This window comes from Thyridium curvatum (assembly GCF_004353045.1).
Source record: "Thyridium curvatum strain D216 chromosome Unknown NODE_4_length_842636_cov_84.159710, whole genome shotgun sequence".
Lineage (NCBI taxonomy): Eukaryota > Fungi > Ascomycota > Sordariomycetes > Thyridiales > Thyridiaceae > Thyridium > Thyridium curvatum.
The window spans coordinates 222,535-239,304 of NW_022156759.1; the positions used below are offsets into that span (position 1 = coordinate 222,535).

General features: G+C 55.5%; 4 protein-coding genes across 4 annotated transcripts; 2 read left to right on the top strand and 2 right to left on the bottom strand.

Moving 5' to 3' along the window:
- Positions 1 to 3,063: 3,063 nt before the first annotated feature.
- Positions 3,064 to 3,990, top strand: E0L32_001018 (uncharacterized protein; the record flags this gene model as incomplete). The annotated part of the gene is made up of 1 exon (XM_031132818.1): positions 3,064 to 3,990. The coding sequence occupies one exon, from the start codon at positions 3,064 to 3,066 to the stop codon at positions 3,988 to 3,990; it is 927 nt and encodes a 308-aa protein (XP_030992911.1).
- A 2,535-nt stretch (positions 3,991 to 6,525) lies between these two features.
- E0L32_001019 (uncharacterized protein) lies at positions 6,526 to 11,557 on the bottom strand (the record flags this gene model as incomplete). The annotated part of the gene is made up of 8 exons (XM_031132829.1): positions 6,526 to 7,969; positions 8,034 to 8,315; positions 9,533 to 9,891; positions 10,082 to 10,262; positions 10,977 to 11,095; positions 11,174 to 11,377; positions 11,450 to 11,463; positions 11,524 to 11,557. 8 exons carry the CDS (start codon positions 11,555 to 11,557, stop codon positions 6,526 to 6,528), a joined length of 2,637 nt encoding a protein of 878 aa, XP_030992912.1.
- Positions 11,558 to 12,321: 764 nt separating this feature from the next.
- E0L32_001020 (uncharacterized protein) lies at positions 12,322 to 13,083 on the bottom strand (the record flags this gene model as incomplete). The annotated part of the gene is made up of 2 exons (XM_031132840.1): positions 12,322 to 12,576; positions 12,634 to 13,083. The coding sequence occupies 2 exons, from the start codon at positions 13,081 to 13,083 to the stop codon at positions 12,322 to 12,324; spliced, it is 705 nt and encodes a 234-aa protein (XP_030992913.1).
- Positions 13,084 to 14,041: 958 nt separating this feature from the next.
- E0L32_001021 (uncharacterized protein) lies at positions 14,042 to 16,487 on the top strand (the record flags this gene model as incomplete). Its single annotated transcript, XM_031132851.1, has 3 exons — positions 14,042 to 14,287; positions 14,354 to 15,989; positions 16,060 to 16,487. 3 exons carry the CDS (start codon positions 14,042 to 14,044, stop codon positions 16,485 to 16,487), a joined length of 2,310 nt encoding a protein of 769 aa, XP_030992914.1.
- Positions 16,488 to 16,770: the final 283 nt, after the last annotated feature.

Genomic DNA, 16,770 nt, shown 5'->3' on the forward strand with positions numbered 1-16,770 from the left:
ATTGGAAAGCGTAATAGATAGAGAAAGTAGCTGATGTTGTACCATCTACATTTCTCGGGATGGCAGATCTATCTCGATGGGAAGCCGTTGGCATCGATAGTTGGCAGGGTGATCTGGGGAGGAACGGTGGTATGCCGTCATCAGTGATCTCATACGGACCAGGCTGCGATACTGCTGACATCCTGGGACTCCCAGACGGAGGCAGATCTCATCCCCAACCTGTGATGGTATATCGTCGATGCTATTTCTTCAGCACCAACCTTGTCGTGGAAAATTCTCCGACTGCTCTGAATCCCAGCAAGCCACTGCGAATCCCCACTCCCGCCCTGCTGATGCCAGGTAGAGACTGTTTCATCAACTCTCCCCCGTCCTCGGGAAGATTGCCTGACACCTGATAATACTTGTCTCTTAATGGTGCGTACCTTGCTGGGGGGGGCCCAGGTGCGGACGGGTTGCACTGCAGAGCAATGATCTCCATTGCTTCTCGTTTTTACCAGGCTCAGGGCACAATCGCCCAGCAGAGATCAACGATCGTCTTTATCCGTCTGCCGTACTCCGGGTCGAGAACGACGAGGACCACCCTCACATATTGCCAAGCGCACGCAGTGGGGACGCATGACTCTTGCAGTAGGTCTGTACACCATCTCTGGGTGGTATGTACCTGACTGCATGAGGAAAAATGCTTTTGTCGCGATCGTACATGGGTGCGGGGTGGGAGAAGGAGACCAGAAGAGTCCAGACCGAGAGAAAAGAAAAAGGCAATCGCCAAACCCAAGCCCGTCCGATTGTCGAGGTTGTTGACGCCCGCCTACGAATGTCTGTCATCGGGATCGAAAAAGGGCCGCTGCCGAGAGCGAAGAGGCGTGCTGTTACTCGGGGTGACCCTGCTTCATAAGTTTGACATATCGAGAGGCAGATCGACCCGGTTTGACAAGGGAGCCAAGCGAGGTCCGGGCCAGACCGCAGACTTCAAGATCCCTAGCGCTCCCTTATTCAGAGAGACATTGAGCCATCGGAGAGGCTAAAATGGGGGGTTCATGCACCACTATTTCCAGTCGGTGTGGCTGCGCCAACAAGCGAGTAACAGTCGAGCATGAACGCCCTTGACAGCGTCTCTGAAGGGGCAAGTCATGGGTTGAGTCGATCTATCTCGAACTAGTCATCTAGAGCCGATGATGTGATCCTAAAACGGTTCGATTCGAGAACGCCTCTCGATCTTCGTGGGTCAATCGTTAGCCGCTCACGAGGCTTCCAAGTACACGATCTAGGAGGTGCGTAGTGTGATACTGTCGAGCATCCAAGGTCGAGTCAACTGGCCTTAGAGAATGGTGTGTGTGCAATTTCCAGGAAAGGTATGTCCCATGACCCCATCAGCGACAAGTGCCAAAGATAAATGCCGAGACCACACGGCGGGTGACAGATGAGAAGAGCCCGGGCCAACTGAGGTTTCCCGGTTCCTGACACAATGGGGAGGGGTGGTCTCCATTCTGCAGCCCAGGGCAATTGCCAGTAACGGCTGGGGCTACGAGGTTATACATGATCATATGAGGAATATTGCCCTTAAAATCGACGCGCCAGAGGTCTCAATTGCTGTCGGTACGGGACGCTCCATGGGATTGAACTCTGTATGCCTCCTTCAGGGAGACAACCTGGGTCAAATTGATCAAGGCTCGGCATACAACGTATCAGGGTCCGCAACGATTCTACGGAGTACGGATTCGTCTAGGGATTGAGCAGTAAATTGATCTCGAGTCAAAGGGATACTGCGAGGCAAAGATCCCCTCTCTTCCAGCTCAATACTGCCTCCTGGGAAGCAATGGCTTCGACAGAAGGGATGTATCAGTAGATTACTGACTTGATGATCCATCCATCTTCTTGTCTTACCCCCTCCTTGAGCTCCCCTCTCTCCCTGCCCTCCCCCCACCACACAGTCCACACTCGATCACTTTTGCTTCTTTTATCTAGAGCATCGGCAAGACCAGGTGCAGCACGAAGACTGGAGGGACAAGGATGGGTTGCAGAGAGACCTTGGAGAGATACAAATGAGACTGACGGGTCAGAACTGCCCCTCGAGCATTAGGTAGCAACACTATCGACTTACGAGAAGCGATACTTGACAGCGGACTGGATTTAATTACTGCAGCCTCTTTGTACTTGACACCTTGAGCAAAAGAAGTAGGCAAATTGAGCAGTTAGAGTGCATGCATGCAGGTGTGCTGCGCGTGTTTGCAGGGGGGTCGATGCCGTAGTGGGCTCTTCTGGGCGGTGGTGGTGCTGCAGGGCGGTCTGAGCTCTCGATCAATCGAGGTGTGATTGGCCCAGTCCTCCCTCTTCTCTGAGCCACAGGCATCATGTGGTCCACTCTGGCAGCGGACCTTCCCAGGTACCTAGCCAAGTACTCAGGTACCTCTTGTACCAGGCCAGGGGACCTTCAGTACTGCAAGTAGCCCTCGAGGTAGTTTCGTACCTGGCAGCGGGCTGATGGGTCTCCAGTGGAGTCGTGCATACAGTGGAACACACACACCTATCGCACGTACCCACACCTCCCGAATTCAGGGCTCTCTCTCTCTGTCCACGGCTGTTTCCTAGTCCTGGTCCAGAGATGGAGGGAGGGAAGAGCACCTGGCCAGGGAAGCCTGAAGGCTCTTATTAGGCGCACTAAGCCCCCCTCGCCCTCCCGAATCTGCCCATTCCAACAACTCCCGTAAAGCCCTTCTACTTGCTCGCTCTCCCCTTCACCTCGACACACCGGTGAACTATTTCCCAGCCTCAAACTGCTGCCCGCATTCCAGTGTCAAACGGCATTCCAGTCGGCGGCAGACAGCCCAGAGCCATTCCTTGTGACGTCGTCCGCTGCACTTGGTCGCAAAGGTCGCTGCGTCGCAAACCCTTTTTATCGCAACGGCCTGGCTGTCGCATCGCAGTCGCAAACCTTCACCTCCTTTTGCCTGTTGCGCGCAACTCTCTCCCAAACCAGAATACTACAAAGACACACAGCAACGAAGCGCGCAGGTTCTACGAGCAGATCCGACGGTTCTTGACTGCGACCACCACACCGTCACCATGCTCCTCCCGTCTGCGATCTCGTGCGACTCGGCGCAGTCGCCGCCTCCCACCCGCTTCCAGTCGGCGCTCTTCGCCTCGCCTCCCGCCAGCCCTCCCCAGCTCTCGACACAAAACGCCATTGGCAACATCTTCACCACCTGCCGGAGCCTGCAGGCCCTGCTCGCAAGCCCGCCGCTGTCTCACAGCATGGCCACCCGCGCAACGACACCCCCGCCCTCGTCGGGCGCACCCGCGCCGCTACCAACACCTCCCATGTCGCATGCGCCGTCGCCACCGCCTCTGAAGCTGCGGCTGCGATCGCGCCGCGTCGAAGCGGCGAATGCGCCTGCGCAGCAGACCAGCGAACACCCCGTCCTGGCGCGCAAGCGCATCGTCAAGCGCTCGCACCAGCCTCCGGCGGCGGGGGCGGCGGCGCCCGCCCCACGAGGACCCAACAAGCGGCGCAGGTCGCTTGAAGACGACGGCGCGGAGAGCGACGTCGACGAGGAGAGCACGCCGGCGCACGGTCTGGGCCTCGAGGAGGCGGCCAGGAACACTACCGAAGACGCGCCGCCGCCGGCGAGGCCACAGACGCCGAAGCGCGCGCGTATCGCGCCCGAGGTGATACCCCTCGGGCTCGAGCGCGGAGACTTCCACTCGTTACATCCCGACGGCGTCCCCGACGGCAGCAGTGCGCGAGGGACGGACGTCGAGGTCGAGGCGGACGGGCAGGTCTGGAGCACGGAGGAGGACCGGATGCTGGTGGAGCTCGTCCTCGAGAAGCTCAAGCTGACCAAGACGGACTGGCAGGACTGCGCGCGGAGCCTGGGCAAGGACAGGCACAGCCTCGGCCGGCGGTGGAAGAGCCTCATGCTGCAGGGCGACATTGGGCTCAAGGGGTCCAGGAGTAGTCGCAGGAGCAAGATCCACGGGACATGGAGATGAGAGTTTCTTGGGAAGAGTTCTTTTGCTTTGTTTTCTCTTCTTGTACAACCACCTATTTTGTATAATCGGCGTGATATAATACGTCATTTGGGACAGCGGAGTTCACAGGAGACTTGGTCAACGGGGACTTGGATGAGACGGTCTGGAATGATGATATCCCGGTATAGGTTACGGCGTACTACATAACTTGCTCTGCGATAGTTCAGAGAGTCTGGTATTTACATACAACGATGAAATCCAAAGAGACTTCAAAGCCTGACATCAATGGTTCTTCGCGCAACCTGACATGAGAAGCTTGGAATCAACCAGCAAGAGAAGAGGCCAAAACAAGCTGCACCCTGCGATCGTCGATCCTTCAGCCCCAGGATCCGATTCAATCCACTGCGTATCAGCCGACTGAGAGCCACCAGTGCACTTACACACGCTCGCCCTTCCACGATAGCCCCCCTTCGGAGCTCCACCTGCCCGCCCCCCTCCCTCCCTCTCACCCTTAACCACTCCGTCCTCTGCCGCCGGCTCACCGAAAGAGGTCCCCACCCCAACGGAGCTCGATAACATTACCTTTAGCTCTCCCAACTTTTCACCCCTTGCGGTGCCGAAAAAGCAAAAAAAAAAAAACGAGGACCTGCATCGAACAACCTGCGATCGAATCGCCTTTCCCCTTCACCCCCTTCCCCGCCATTTCCTGCGCTAGTTCCCAGTCCGGAGATCGATCTGGTACACTCACACACACACACACACGCACACACAAGCCTTCTCGCTTTGCTGCAAGATTAGCTTTGGGCACGGCCGAGTCTGCCAGGGGAGGTCGACGCAGGTACCCCCCAGATGTCAAAGCTGTCAACCGGGCCTTTCTGGGTCGAAGGGAGGGGCAAAGAAGGAGGTACATACACACACATACGCACAGTCCGTCAGGTCGGTCGAGCTGGATGGAGGCTACACACCGGAGCAGTTCGTGCTAATGCACTGCATGTCTTGCTCTTCCCCCCCTCCCCCATCAGTGTTTGTCTGTCAAGTGATGGTCAGAGTAGTCGACGGGATGCTAACAGAAGTACTCGAGTATGCATCCAGGACATCGGTTTTAGGTAGTGGGATAACCCTTCTGAGCTCCAGAGCAAGTATATGGTCAAGGACATCCATTGTTAACGTCGAGGTAGTTCCTGATGAGTTTCCGTCAACTAGGCATTCTGGACCCCCGCTTGTCTGTCTTGTCAACACCCCAGATCTGCCCAGGGATGCTGTACTCTCGAGCCGATCTCTGTCTTCTCCAGCCCCCAGGGTAGTGGGTCGGCACCTCTGTGAACGGCCTTCTTGTAATGGAGGGAAGGGGGGGATCTACACGTCCAAAGCACATCTCTATCTTAACAAATCTCCATTCATAGGGGGGGCAAGGAGGATCTGCTATTCCCGAAGGCCCTTTGCTTGCCGTTTTGTCCATGTTGCTATCCCACCCTCGAACTGTTTCCCACTTGACTGCTGCAAGAGGAGAGAGAAGGTGAGGAGAGGTGGAGGGTGGGTTCCTGTCAAAGCGCCGCGGGATGCTGCACGTAATCAAGGCAAACCGGGTCCAACCGCGCGGGATGTATGTTTCTCGTTGTTTCATGGTCGGTGGCGAAAGGGCAAGAAAAAGAAGGTCCGAGGGCCCGAGGACTGAGAAAAAAGATCTTGGGGAACCGCTGTATGCGTTTCAGTGTGAGTCCGCAGGCGATATGGACGGGTTGTAAAGCTTAGCGTGGGGAGGAGGATGTCCGGCAGGATGGACTGACTGCCTGTGAGTTGATATTGTGGTGTTGCCTCCAACTTTGTCCAGCATTAGGTACACCCCTTCCCGCGGCCTCACCTTGGGAATATCCGCTGGGTGTTAGTTCAAAGTCTACTTCCTTGATGAGGGCTTGTCCTCCCATATCCTGTCATTGGCTCCTGCCAGACAAGTACGCGTATTTGCACTCTCCCTACGCGAACTTGGGCAAACGTTGGCAAGTATCGCAGGAGCAGGTTCTCAGGCTGGTTCGTGACTGCAGAACACAACGCAAACTCGCGCAAACGTCGCAGGAACAGACCAAACCCGAGTGCTTGTGATGTCAGTGAGGGCAGTTGCCATCCACCGAGGTGGATTCACACTACCTAGGTAGATATTTGTAGTTCGAGGTAAACAGTGCCTCTCCCTACGCAAACAATCTTTTCCTGGCTCACTTCTATTGATATTGAACAAGGCATATTCTACACAACACATGTTGAAAACATCAACGTTCTTTGTACGCAATTCTATTACAACAACAACAACCTGAATTCATATCACACACAACGACCTCGCACCTTCGGGTAACGCTATTCCGCCCACGCACCTGAATACCAGATACAACACACATCCTTCACTAGTACGAACGTTGCGAACACAACATCGCCGTGAGAGGAGGCAAGTCAAGCCGCAAAGTGCGCAACAGAAGATTGTGGAACTCCAGAAACAGCAGACTGTGGAACTTCAAAAACTAGGATGCAAGATCAAATCATACGTCGTTTGTTATGTAACCATTCCTACCACCCGTCCAGCACCGTCACCCGCACGGGCATGCCCTTGGCCGGCCGCGCCGTCGCCCCGCCCTTGATCTCCAGCCTGCTCTCGTCGGCCATCTCCTCGTCGCCCAGCGCGAACGCGAACCGGCCGACCCAGGCCGCCAGCAGGCACGCGAACTCGGCCCTGGCGAACCCGGACCCGATGCAGCTGCGGGGCCCGTGCAGGAAGGTCATGAAGGCGTAGTTGCTGGCCGCGCCGCCGCTGGCCGCCGACGCTTTACTGTCGTCCCCTCTCCCGGAGGAGGAGGACCCCGGCATCCAGCGCTCCGGGTCGAACTTGAGCGCGTCGGGCCCCCACATCTCGACCGAGTAGTTGAGCGCCCAGGGGTAGATCATGAGGCGCGTGCCCTTGGGGATGAAGTGGCCCTGGATGGAGGTGTCGTGGGCGGCCTCGCGCAGCGTCATGGGCACGGGGCACCAGCAGCGCAGGACCTCGCTGCACACGGCGTTGAGGTAGGGCATGTGGTCGATGTCGAGGCTCGAGATGCTGCCCGGCGCCGCCTCGTCGCCGATGGGGGGCAGGCGCGAGCGCACCTCGGCCCGCAGGCGGGCCTGGACGTCCGGGTGCACGCAGAGCATGTAGACGGCCCAGGTCATGGCGGCCGCGGTGGTCTCGTGGCCGGCCGCGAGGAAGGTCATGAGCTGGTCGACGAGGTTGTCGTCGGAGAACTGGCCCGACTCGAGCGCGACGGAGAGGATGTCGACGTCGGCGAGCTCCCTGCGCGCGAGCCGCTCCTTCTTCTCCCGCACGAGGCTGTGGCAGACCTCGCGGATGTGGGCGCGCGCGGCGTAGATGTCGCGGTTGCGCTTGAGCGGGATGTTGGCCACGGCCCACTCGGGCAGGAAGACGGCCGCGAGGCCCAGCAGCTGCGCCTGCTTGTTGGGCTTGAAGAGGGTCGAGTAGACCACGTTGAGCCTGTTGCTCGGGTCCCGCAGCGAGCCGAAGTCGCGGCCCAGCCCGGCGACGCCGATGATGTCGAGCGTGAGCCGCGAGGCCCAGCTGGTGATTTCTAAGATTGCCGACTTCCCTGCCGTGCTGCCCTTTTCCGCGTCTTGTCCTCCCTGCTGAGGGTCTTTGGCTGCGTCGGCGTTGATTTGTTCCGTCATGACCTCGATGCTCTCCCTCGCCTTGTCCCAGAATATGGGATAGAGATCCTTGACGTGCCTGAATGAGAAGGCGGGCAGCAGGTTTCTCCTCTGGAACTTGTGCTCGTCTCCTTCTGCGAGCAAGATGCCCTCGCCTAGCACGCGGGCGAGGAAGAACCTCATCTGCTTCGGCTTTGTGAACTCGTAATTCTTAGTCACGAGCACTTCCGCCAGTGCCTTGGGCGAGGTGATGAACAGACGCTCTTGGTTCAGAAGTGCCAGGTACCGAATCAGGCCGTCATTGGGGACCGTATTGATCCTATATAGACGTTAGTTACCTCGAGGAGTTTTTCAGAAGATTTTCCAGAGAGAACCAAACGTACCATTCCCTCGCCGGAGCACCGCTTGTCTCCTTGGCTATCCTGGGGTACTGGCCGTTCCACCAAGATACGTTCTTGGGCTCTGGAAGATCGCGCAGCGGCGAGAAGAGCTTGGGATACAGGAAGACGGTCCATATCGCCCACCCGGTGAATAACAATGTCCAAGAGAGGGAAAAGGTTGCGACGACACTGCCTTTCGTGCCGGTCTCGTGACGCCAGGCCAAAAAGTAGGCCGCGACGCCAGAGACGAGGGTGAACTCGCGCCAGGGAAGTCCCATGGCAGCACTGTGGCAAGTTTGGCAACCTGTGTTGTGTGATAGTCTGTTGTTTGCAGTGTTCACTATTTCAGACGTCCAGAGAAGCTCAGATGCGGCGAGTGAATGAGTGAGCAGGGGCCAGCGATCTCCTTCTTGTCGAGACCACCCTAGCGTTGTACTTGTATATATTGCAGCAGCCACAGAGAGGCACACTGCTGTCTGCCCTTCGAGCACGTTGCGATTCCTTAAAGAAAAATCAAAAAGTAGAAGAAAGAAAGAAAAGGAATTCCTGTTGCAACGGCTGGAAATCGAAGAGGTTCACGGGTTGAAAGTAGGCAAGCTAGTGTCCGGGGATGCTTCAGGTGCGGGTGGGTCACACACTTTAGCCCACTTACGCCCAGAAGATCAAAGAGGCAGGGTTCTTCAGACTGTCGATGATGATGATGATGGTCAAGAATCGACATCATTGAAATATCTCTCAAGTAATTGGAGGGTCAGAAAGAAGATATACTTGTCCAAGATCTCCCGGAGAGAACACACGCGGCAGCCCGTAGTCCCGAGGAAAGTCTCCGTGTCATAACTACGACTCGGGGACTCTGGCCTTCAAATCCACATAATACGGCCCAGGTGCTTTGATAGGCCATCCAGCTTCAGGCTATGAAAGCTTAGCCTGCCAGGACGGGCAAGCAATGCGAGTGCGAGTCCGTGGGGTAGCGCTCAGATACCCCACGAGCAGTCTCAAGGCGGCGCCGAGGTTGCTCCAACGGAGGACCGGGGATTTCATATGCCAACAGCACGGACGGAGAAGGAGACACTGAGAGGAGACAGTGCGTCGACAGGTGTATGCAGTCCGCGTGGCGTTGAGACAGCGCTCGTCCGACTCTTTAATTTTTTGCACAAATCATGTTCGTGCAAGGTTTGACTCCAAGCCTCCAGTCACCGCATGCAAATTTGCATCCGATATGATCCTACGACCTGAAGATATTCATCAGGTCCCGCATCTCGCACTCGCTTCCCAGCTGCAAAGGTGGCCACCACTTGCTATGTTAGGCACAGCACCAGACATTGTACTCAAGTCACTTGATGTCAGATGGCTTGCATTAACGCGACAGCTTCTCCTCTGATTTTCACCACGACGAAGTGTAGGGAGGGACACAGGCTACTGGAAGCTTCAATGCCTTGACATTTCACGTTACTGCCCTTAACAAAGCCGCGTACGCCCAGACCCCGATCCTCCACCCGCACCACGCCGCGCCGGCCCCGAGCAGCCCGAGGGCGACGAGGACGGTGTTGCGGATCTCAAAGGCGTCCGACACCTCCATCCTGAGCAGCTTCTTCTGCTTGCTGTGGTAATACCAGCGGCCGCCCCCGTTCTCCTCGCCGTCCCGCGAAGCCCGTGCCGGCCTCCCGCCGCCGCCGTCCTTGGCGACTCGCACGTACCGGTAGGGTTGCTCCCGGTAGACGATCCGGTGCAGCCACGCCGGCAGGCGGCTCTTGTGGCGCGGCGACTCGGAGTGCAAGTGGGATCGCAGGACGGTGTACCGGAGCTCGACGAGGGCCAGCGAGAAGAGGAAGGAGACGAAAATGACTGGCGTCATGATGAGCTGCGGGAAGGGTATGTCAGTGCATGCTTTGGCAGCTGAACGGATCACCGTATTTAAACTGCGCCCGTGGTCTAGAATCTGGTGTGTGCAGGCTGCTGAATTCTCCGCCCTCTGCCAATATCCTCACCGGCCTCAAGCCATGCAAAAGTATTGATTCTCGCCATTGAAACTGTTGGGCATCGTCACTTACTTGATAGAACTTGGATTGGCGTTGCGAGGGGGCATCGCCCTCGTTGCCGGCAATCCTTACTGGCGACGACATGATGTGTGGTTCGTTGGTCAGGTTCGTAGTTGGCTTCTCGATCGCGGCCTGCAGCCGTGTCTTTGTGCAAGGCTTTCGAGCCTGGCGGTTTGCCCTCGAGTCAGGAACGCTGTACCCACGCCAGCTACTACTCGACAAATTGGTCTATCCTCAGAAGGTTTTGGGAGTGTATTTGCAACCCCATTCCCTACCAAGTGGGAGGACTCGCTATATTACAAAAGAAGTTGAAGCGTGGTTGTCTACGGCACGACTTACGTACCCTCGTACCTAGGATCTGCCCTGCCCTGACATACACGCAACCCGGTGGGTAGGGCTGTGTCAGCATTCCCGACCCTCCCGCAAATGGGAGGGCGGTGCTGTGAGATCACCAAGACGGCTTCGGTGGGGCGGCGTGGTGTTGGCGAGTCGCAGCCTGCAAATACGCGTATTTGTCTGAGAGGAGCCAATGACATCACTGACAGCTACACCTCCTGGACTCAAGGATAGGAGCTTTGAGATGAGCTGGCACACATCCTGCAGAATTGGCAGTATTGTTGTTGTTGTTTTGTCAGTTGCACAAGGAGATACTATCGGGGCGGATAGTTGTATCATCATCCCATTCCACAAAGACTCTCAACTACCAGCATTTGTCTGCACAATGAAGCAAGTATCGTTTTTTTTAATTCCCGTGAACCAAGTCAATTCCCAATTAAACTACCGTTTCTTTGTTTGTCTGCGTTAAGCAGACTCTGATTACCCTAGAGGCGGGAGGTGTTTGTACCCCTGTCAAGACTTGTCAACTCATGCCGTCCTTTCATCCTTGGAGAGCGAAGGCAAGTCTTACGGGAGAGCAGTGCACTCGATCTCAACGTTGCAGTTCGGGGGCCCGGGCAACGTCTTGACGGCAACGCAGCTGCGGGCGGGCTTGTGGGTGAACCACTTGGCGTACTCCTCGTTCATGGCCTGTGTGGCAGTTCAACCACATGTTAGATATCGTCGTTACTCAAGATATTGTCTGTGCGTGAGGGAGCTGGAACATACGCCAAAGTTGGCCATGTCGTCCAGGAAGATGTTGACCTTGACGACCTTGCTCATGTCGGAGCCGGCGGCCTTGAGGACGGTCTGCAGGTTCTTGCAGACCTGCCGGGTCTTCTCCTGGATCGTGCCCTGGCAGAAGTTGCCGTCCTTGTCGACGGGCAGCTGACCCGAGCAGTAGATGGCATGAGGGGTCTTGATGGCCGCGGTCTGGGAGCTCGATTAGCAAACGCTCGCTCGTACATGTAATCTGTCTATCGCTATCACGCAACGGTCACGTACAATGGGCGCGGAAGCTGGTTTGGCATGCAACGTTAGCTCTTTGCCATGTGCCGGGTTCCTTTTTTCCTACGTACGGGTCCAGAGCTCGCTGCTGGTGATGTGCTCCATGTTTGCCGACTCGGTGGAGGTTGTGGTTGTGACAAAATGACAGCTGTGAGGGGAATAGAAACGCTTCTATTTGGGGATGACAGGAAGGGAATGTTCGTGAGCCGAAGTTTTGAGATGAGAAGCAAGAGAGTATATGGAAGGAAATCAAAGTAATCAGGGTCCGATCGGCATTGCCGACCGATGGATCGTGGGGTAGAAGCGGAAACAGGCGGACGGCATTCTTCCTAGTTCCGCCTTATCGCTGAAGCTGTCTCATGGACCATTCTCATCTTTACAAACTTTTCCAGAGGGGAAAGGCTGCTCTCATAAGAACATCACCAGCTAGGATAATCTTGATATTCCAGTTTTATACTCGAGTGTCGATTGTCACATCGCCAAAGGCTCACCGGCAGCAGACCTGCCCAGATGACCATCGCGGAACAGCCTGAAGCGGGACACGGCCGATCCGATAAGGCCATCGGTCAAGTGGGCCGGCCGGCTTCGGTGAAGGAGAACAGAGAAGTTGTGCATGTGTGAGCAACCGTTGTTAGATGCCGCCGGTAATAAAAGTGGTTCCGGAATCAATATTTTGTGACTTTAATCGTTGATTATTCCTTGAAAACTACTCCTTCCCTATGGAGTGCATCTTCGACGGTTGCCGGTGGAGAATGCTGCGCTCGACCTGGGAATTCACAGCTGAGATTCAGAGGTTCGGCATTCTTCCGCTGTCTCGATTCCTCTATTCGCCGAACCTCAATACTCATTGCCATAAGCTCGCTACACGACTATGGAATCGGGGCGAGAGCGACCTCTTTCAAAGCTCTGATCAGTGACACAGAATGCTGGGTTTCTGGTTGACGTTCTGCATCCTTGGCAATGATCATGAGGAGCACCCGAAGAGCAAAATGTGCATCATTACCGGCTGCATGTAGCTTTTTGTAGGGTATCTCGAGAGCCTCCAGTAGCTTCTCCAGGCTGTATCTGTAGGGCAGGCTGAGAGGCTCCTGCGCTGCTTTCACGGTGTCCACAACGAAGATAGGCTGAAGGTCGATGCCAAAATTAGACAAAGCCTGGAGATCTGCATGTCCTCAGTGAACCACGAGCACGACATTTCTTCCGGAGGCGATGGTCTCGAGTCGACTCTTCACAGATGAAAGAGAGCTTGGTTCTGACAGGCCGAAGAGAAATCGCTTGGATGCTTTTCTGCAGTATCGAGAGTCGCCAATCGTGAACTGCAGGGATTGGATTGTCGGTGTTGGGCCCTTTCCAGATCGTAGAGTACCGGCAGGGTTAAGCAAGGCGCGGGAATCCAATGTCGATACACCAATATGGAACTGGTGATCCGGGAGAATTTCCGAGTACCCCTGCTGCGTATCGATATCGACAGCAACGAGAAGTACATCTAGAAGCGGTGTTCTCGATAGGTCTGCTTCATTTGTGACGGATGTGTACCCAAAGAGCTCGCGAAGAATGATATTCTCGACTCGAGATGGGAATTGATCTATCGGAGTAGTGTCTGTCTCGGGGGTCACCACCGGCACTGCCATTATCACAGCTGGTATGGTTGATATCTCGAGTCGAAGCAAGGTTACGTGCAATGCATATCCTCCAAGAGCCCTCGCTCCTCATAAGACTTCTTGTCGTCATGGTGCTCCGATCTTTTGCACCGTTCCATGGGTGTCTCGGGTTTGGTTCGGTCCTCCGCCTAAGCCAATGCCAACTTTGTGTCTATGCCTTACGCCTTTACATCCGCACCCGCTCCAACTCAATTGCTGCATAGTTGCGGTGTTGTTGGTGCAAACATTTTCCTCGCAGGTGTGGTGGTCTTGAGATTCGTGTTTCCTCCTCCACCACCAACACCCATACTAGGTAACTTAGGTACTTGTACAAGTAAAACAATTTAATGGCGGGGCGCACGTCTTGCCGTCGCGTCCCGCGTTTTGGGAGGAGGACCGCCCCACATGAGCTCTCGAGCTGACCTGTTGAAGTAGCCAAGTGTTCACAAAAAAGCTGGTACACAAAGCCAGGGCTGGGTCACGTCAGGGGAATCCCAAATCCATACCAACCCGGTACCACTTCGTGCCTGTAGGGGGCCAGATCAATTGCTACACCACCTCCTAGCCAAATTTGTATTGCCCTTTTTACGGGCGGCGCATCTCACGTCGTCAATCTAGTCTCGTCTCCCTTTCCTGGCTGACTGAGATCCTATTTTCCCACTTCCATCCCTCTCCGTCCTGGCCATTCAGTCGTGTCCTCAGGAAGCTGACTTGGCCGATGAGAGAGCTTCTTTTCTTTCCTTCACTTCTTTTGTTCTGAGTCCGTAAGTCTTTTTCCCACTTTGAATACCATTGGGTTCGTAACGTAGTAGCACTTTGCTCCGCGATCCCACGCCCTTGGCACTGGCACCTGCACCTAGCCAAGTTGATCCTCATCAAGCATCGCCATCGTGGCAGTCACCGTTGCTAAAGCATACCCCGCAGCAGGTTTTCCTAATTTCTGCCCATTATGGCGACTCCTACGCCGAACAACACTCTTCGACAGCGAAATGTGAAGAAGAACGTCGGCGTCAGCCCCATCGCGGATGCGGAGCTCGACAGCTATGTCAAGGCCAACACCACGGCCAAGGCTGCGGGATCGGAACGCGAGTATCAGCTCGGTTTCGTCGTCGTGACCGTCCTGGCTTTCCTCACTCGATTCTGGGGTATCAGCCACCCTAACGAAGTCGTCTTCGACGAGGTCCACTTCGGCAAGGTATGCGCTTCTGTGTCTCTGCCTCGAGAAGCATTGACAACATACTAATTACTGTATGGTTCTCAGTTCGCCTCATACTATCTCGAAAGAACCTACTTCTTCGATGTGCACCCTCCCTTTGGCAAGCTCCTCTTCGCTTTCATGGGATGGCTGGTCGGATACGATGGCCACTTCCACTTCGAGAACATCGGGGACTCCTATATCGTCAACAAGGTTCCTTATGTGGCATTCCGTTCCATGCCCGCCCTTCTGGGTGCCTTGACGGTCTCAGTAGTTTACCTGATCATGTGGGAGTCGGCATACAGCCTGCCTGCCTGCATTGTGGCCGCTGGTCTCGTCCTTCTCGACAATGCCCACATCGGCCAAACCCGCCTGATTCTGCTCGATGCCACCTTGGTCTTTACCATGGCTTGCAGTCTCCTCTGCTACATCAAGTTTTACAAGCTTAGGCACGAGCCATTCTCCAGGAAGTGGTGGAAGTGGCTCATCCTGACTGGCTTCGCCCTGTCGTGTGATATCTCGACCAAGTACGTCGGCACATTCGCCTTCGTGACCATTGGCTGTGCGGTCATCATCGACCTTTGGGATCTTCTGGACATCAAGAGGGTGGGCGGGGCTCTGACCCTGCCCGAGTTCGGCAAGCACTTCGCTGCCCGTGCCTTTGGTCTGATCATCATGCCTTTCCTGTTCTACCTCTTCTGGTTCCAGGTCCACTTCGCTATTCTCAGCCGGTCCGGCCCTGGCGACGACTTCATGACCCCAGAGTTCCAGGAGACTCTGAGCGATAACGTCATGCTCGCCAACTCGGTCACCCTCAACTACTACGACACCGTTACCATCCGGCACAAGGAGACCAAGGCTTACCTTCACAGCCACGAAGACCGATATCCTCTGCGCTATGATGATGGCCGTGTCTCTAGCCAGGGCCAGCAGGTCACCGGTTACCCATTCAACGACACGAACAACTACTGGCAGATCATCCCCCAGGACAACAACCAGCAGATGGGTCGCGCGGTCAAGAACTCGGACATTTTGAGGCTCCGTCATGTTTTGACTGATACCATTCTTCTGTCTCATGATGTTGCATCGCCGTACTATCCCACTAACCAGGAGTTCACCACCGTCTCCCAGGAGGACGCCTATGGGGAGCGACAGGCTGACACCCTTTTCGAGGTTCGGCTCATGGGTGGGAAGCCGGGGCAAGAGGTGAAGACTATTTCTGGCCATTTCAAGCTCATTCACAACCCGAGCAAGGTGGCCATGTGGACTCATACCAAGCCCTTGCCCGAGTGGGGATTCAAGCACCAAGAAATCAACGGCAATAAGCAGATCGCACCAAGCTCAAACGTCTGGTTCTTTGAGGACCTCCCCACTCTCCCCGAAGACGACGCCCGTCGCGTCAGGGAGGAGAAGAAGGTCAAGACACTGCCCTTCCTCCGCAAGTGGTTCGAGCTTCAGCGGTCCATGTTCTGGCACAATAGCCAGTTGACTAGCAGTCACCCGTATGCCTCGTTCCCCTACCAGTGGCCTTTCCTGCTTGGTGGTGTCAGCTTCTGGACCAACGCCGAGACCCGCCAGCAGATCTACTTCCTCGGTAACCCTGTCGGCTGGTGGATTGCTAGCAGTCTTCTCGCAGTCTACGCAGGTATCGTTCTTGCCGACCAGTTCACCCTTCGCCGCGGCATGGATGCCCTAGATCACCGTAAGTAATACACTTGCCCACGCTTGATCCACGCTTGAGCCCGTTGCACGTTGCTTACCATACATGTCAGGTTCTCGATCTCGCCTTTACAACTCCACAGGTTTCTTCTTCCTGGCTTGGGCGACCCACTACTTCCCTTTCTACGTCATGGGTCGCCAGTTGTTCCTGCATCACTACCTTCCGGCTCATCTTGCATCCACACTAGTCACTGGTGCTCTAGTCGAGTTTGTCTTCGCCGCCGAGCCGGCCGAGAATGAGATCACGTACCAAGCTGCCAAGGCCGGCAAGAAGCCGGCTGTCAAGCGCCACATCACCGCTCGTGAGCGCTTCGCCGGCACAAGCATGCTGGGCTCCTGGATAGCCGCAGCTGTTATCCTCGGTCTTGCCGCCTTTGGGTGGTGGTTCTTCTTGCCGCTGACCTACGGCTACCCGGGCCTGACGGTCGAGCAGGTCCTCAGACGCAAGTGGCTTGGATATGATCTCCACTTTGCCAAATAAATGAGTTGAAGATAGTCGCTGCTTGCTCGACAAGCGCCGACATCTACATGCATGTGCCGATTATGACATATGACCTGCCTAGTGAGAGATATTTACGGGGCGCTGGGAGACAAAGGGACTACTGAACAAAACTGGAAAGCTGGCAGGGCTTAGTTAGAATGGAGTTAGATGAAAGGACATGTCTTGTTTGACAAACAGAGTACGCTTTTTTCTATGTAAGATACAGCAAAATAAACGGATGTAAAACGTGTACTTGACAGATATCTCGTTTGACCAGCCTCTC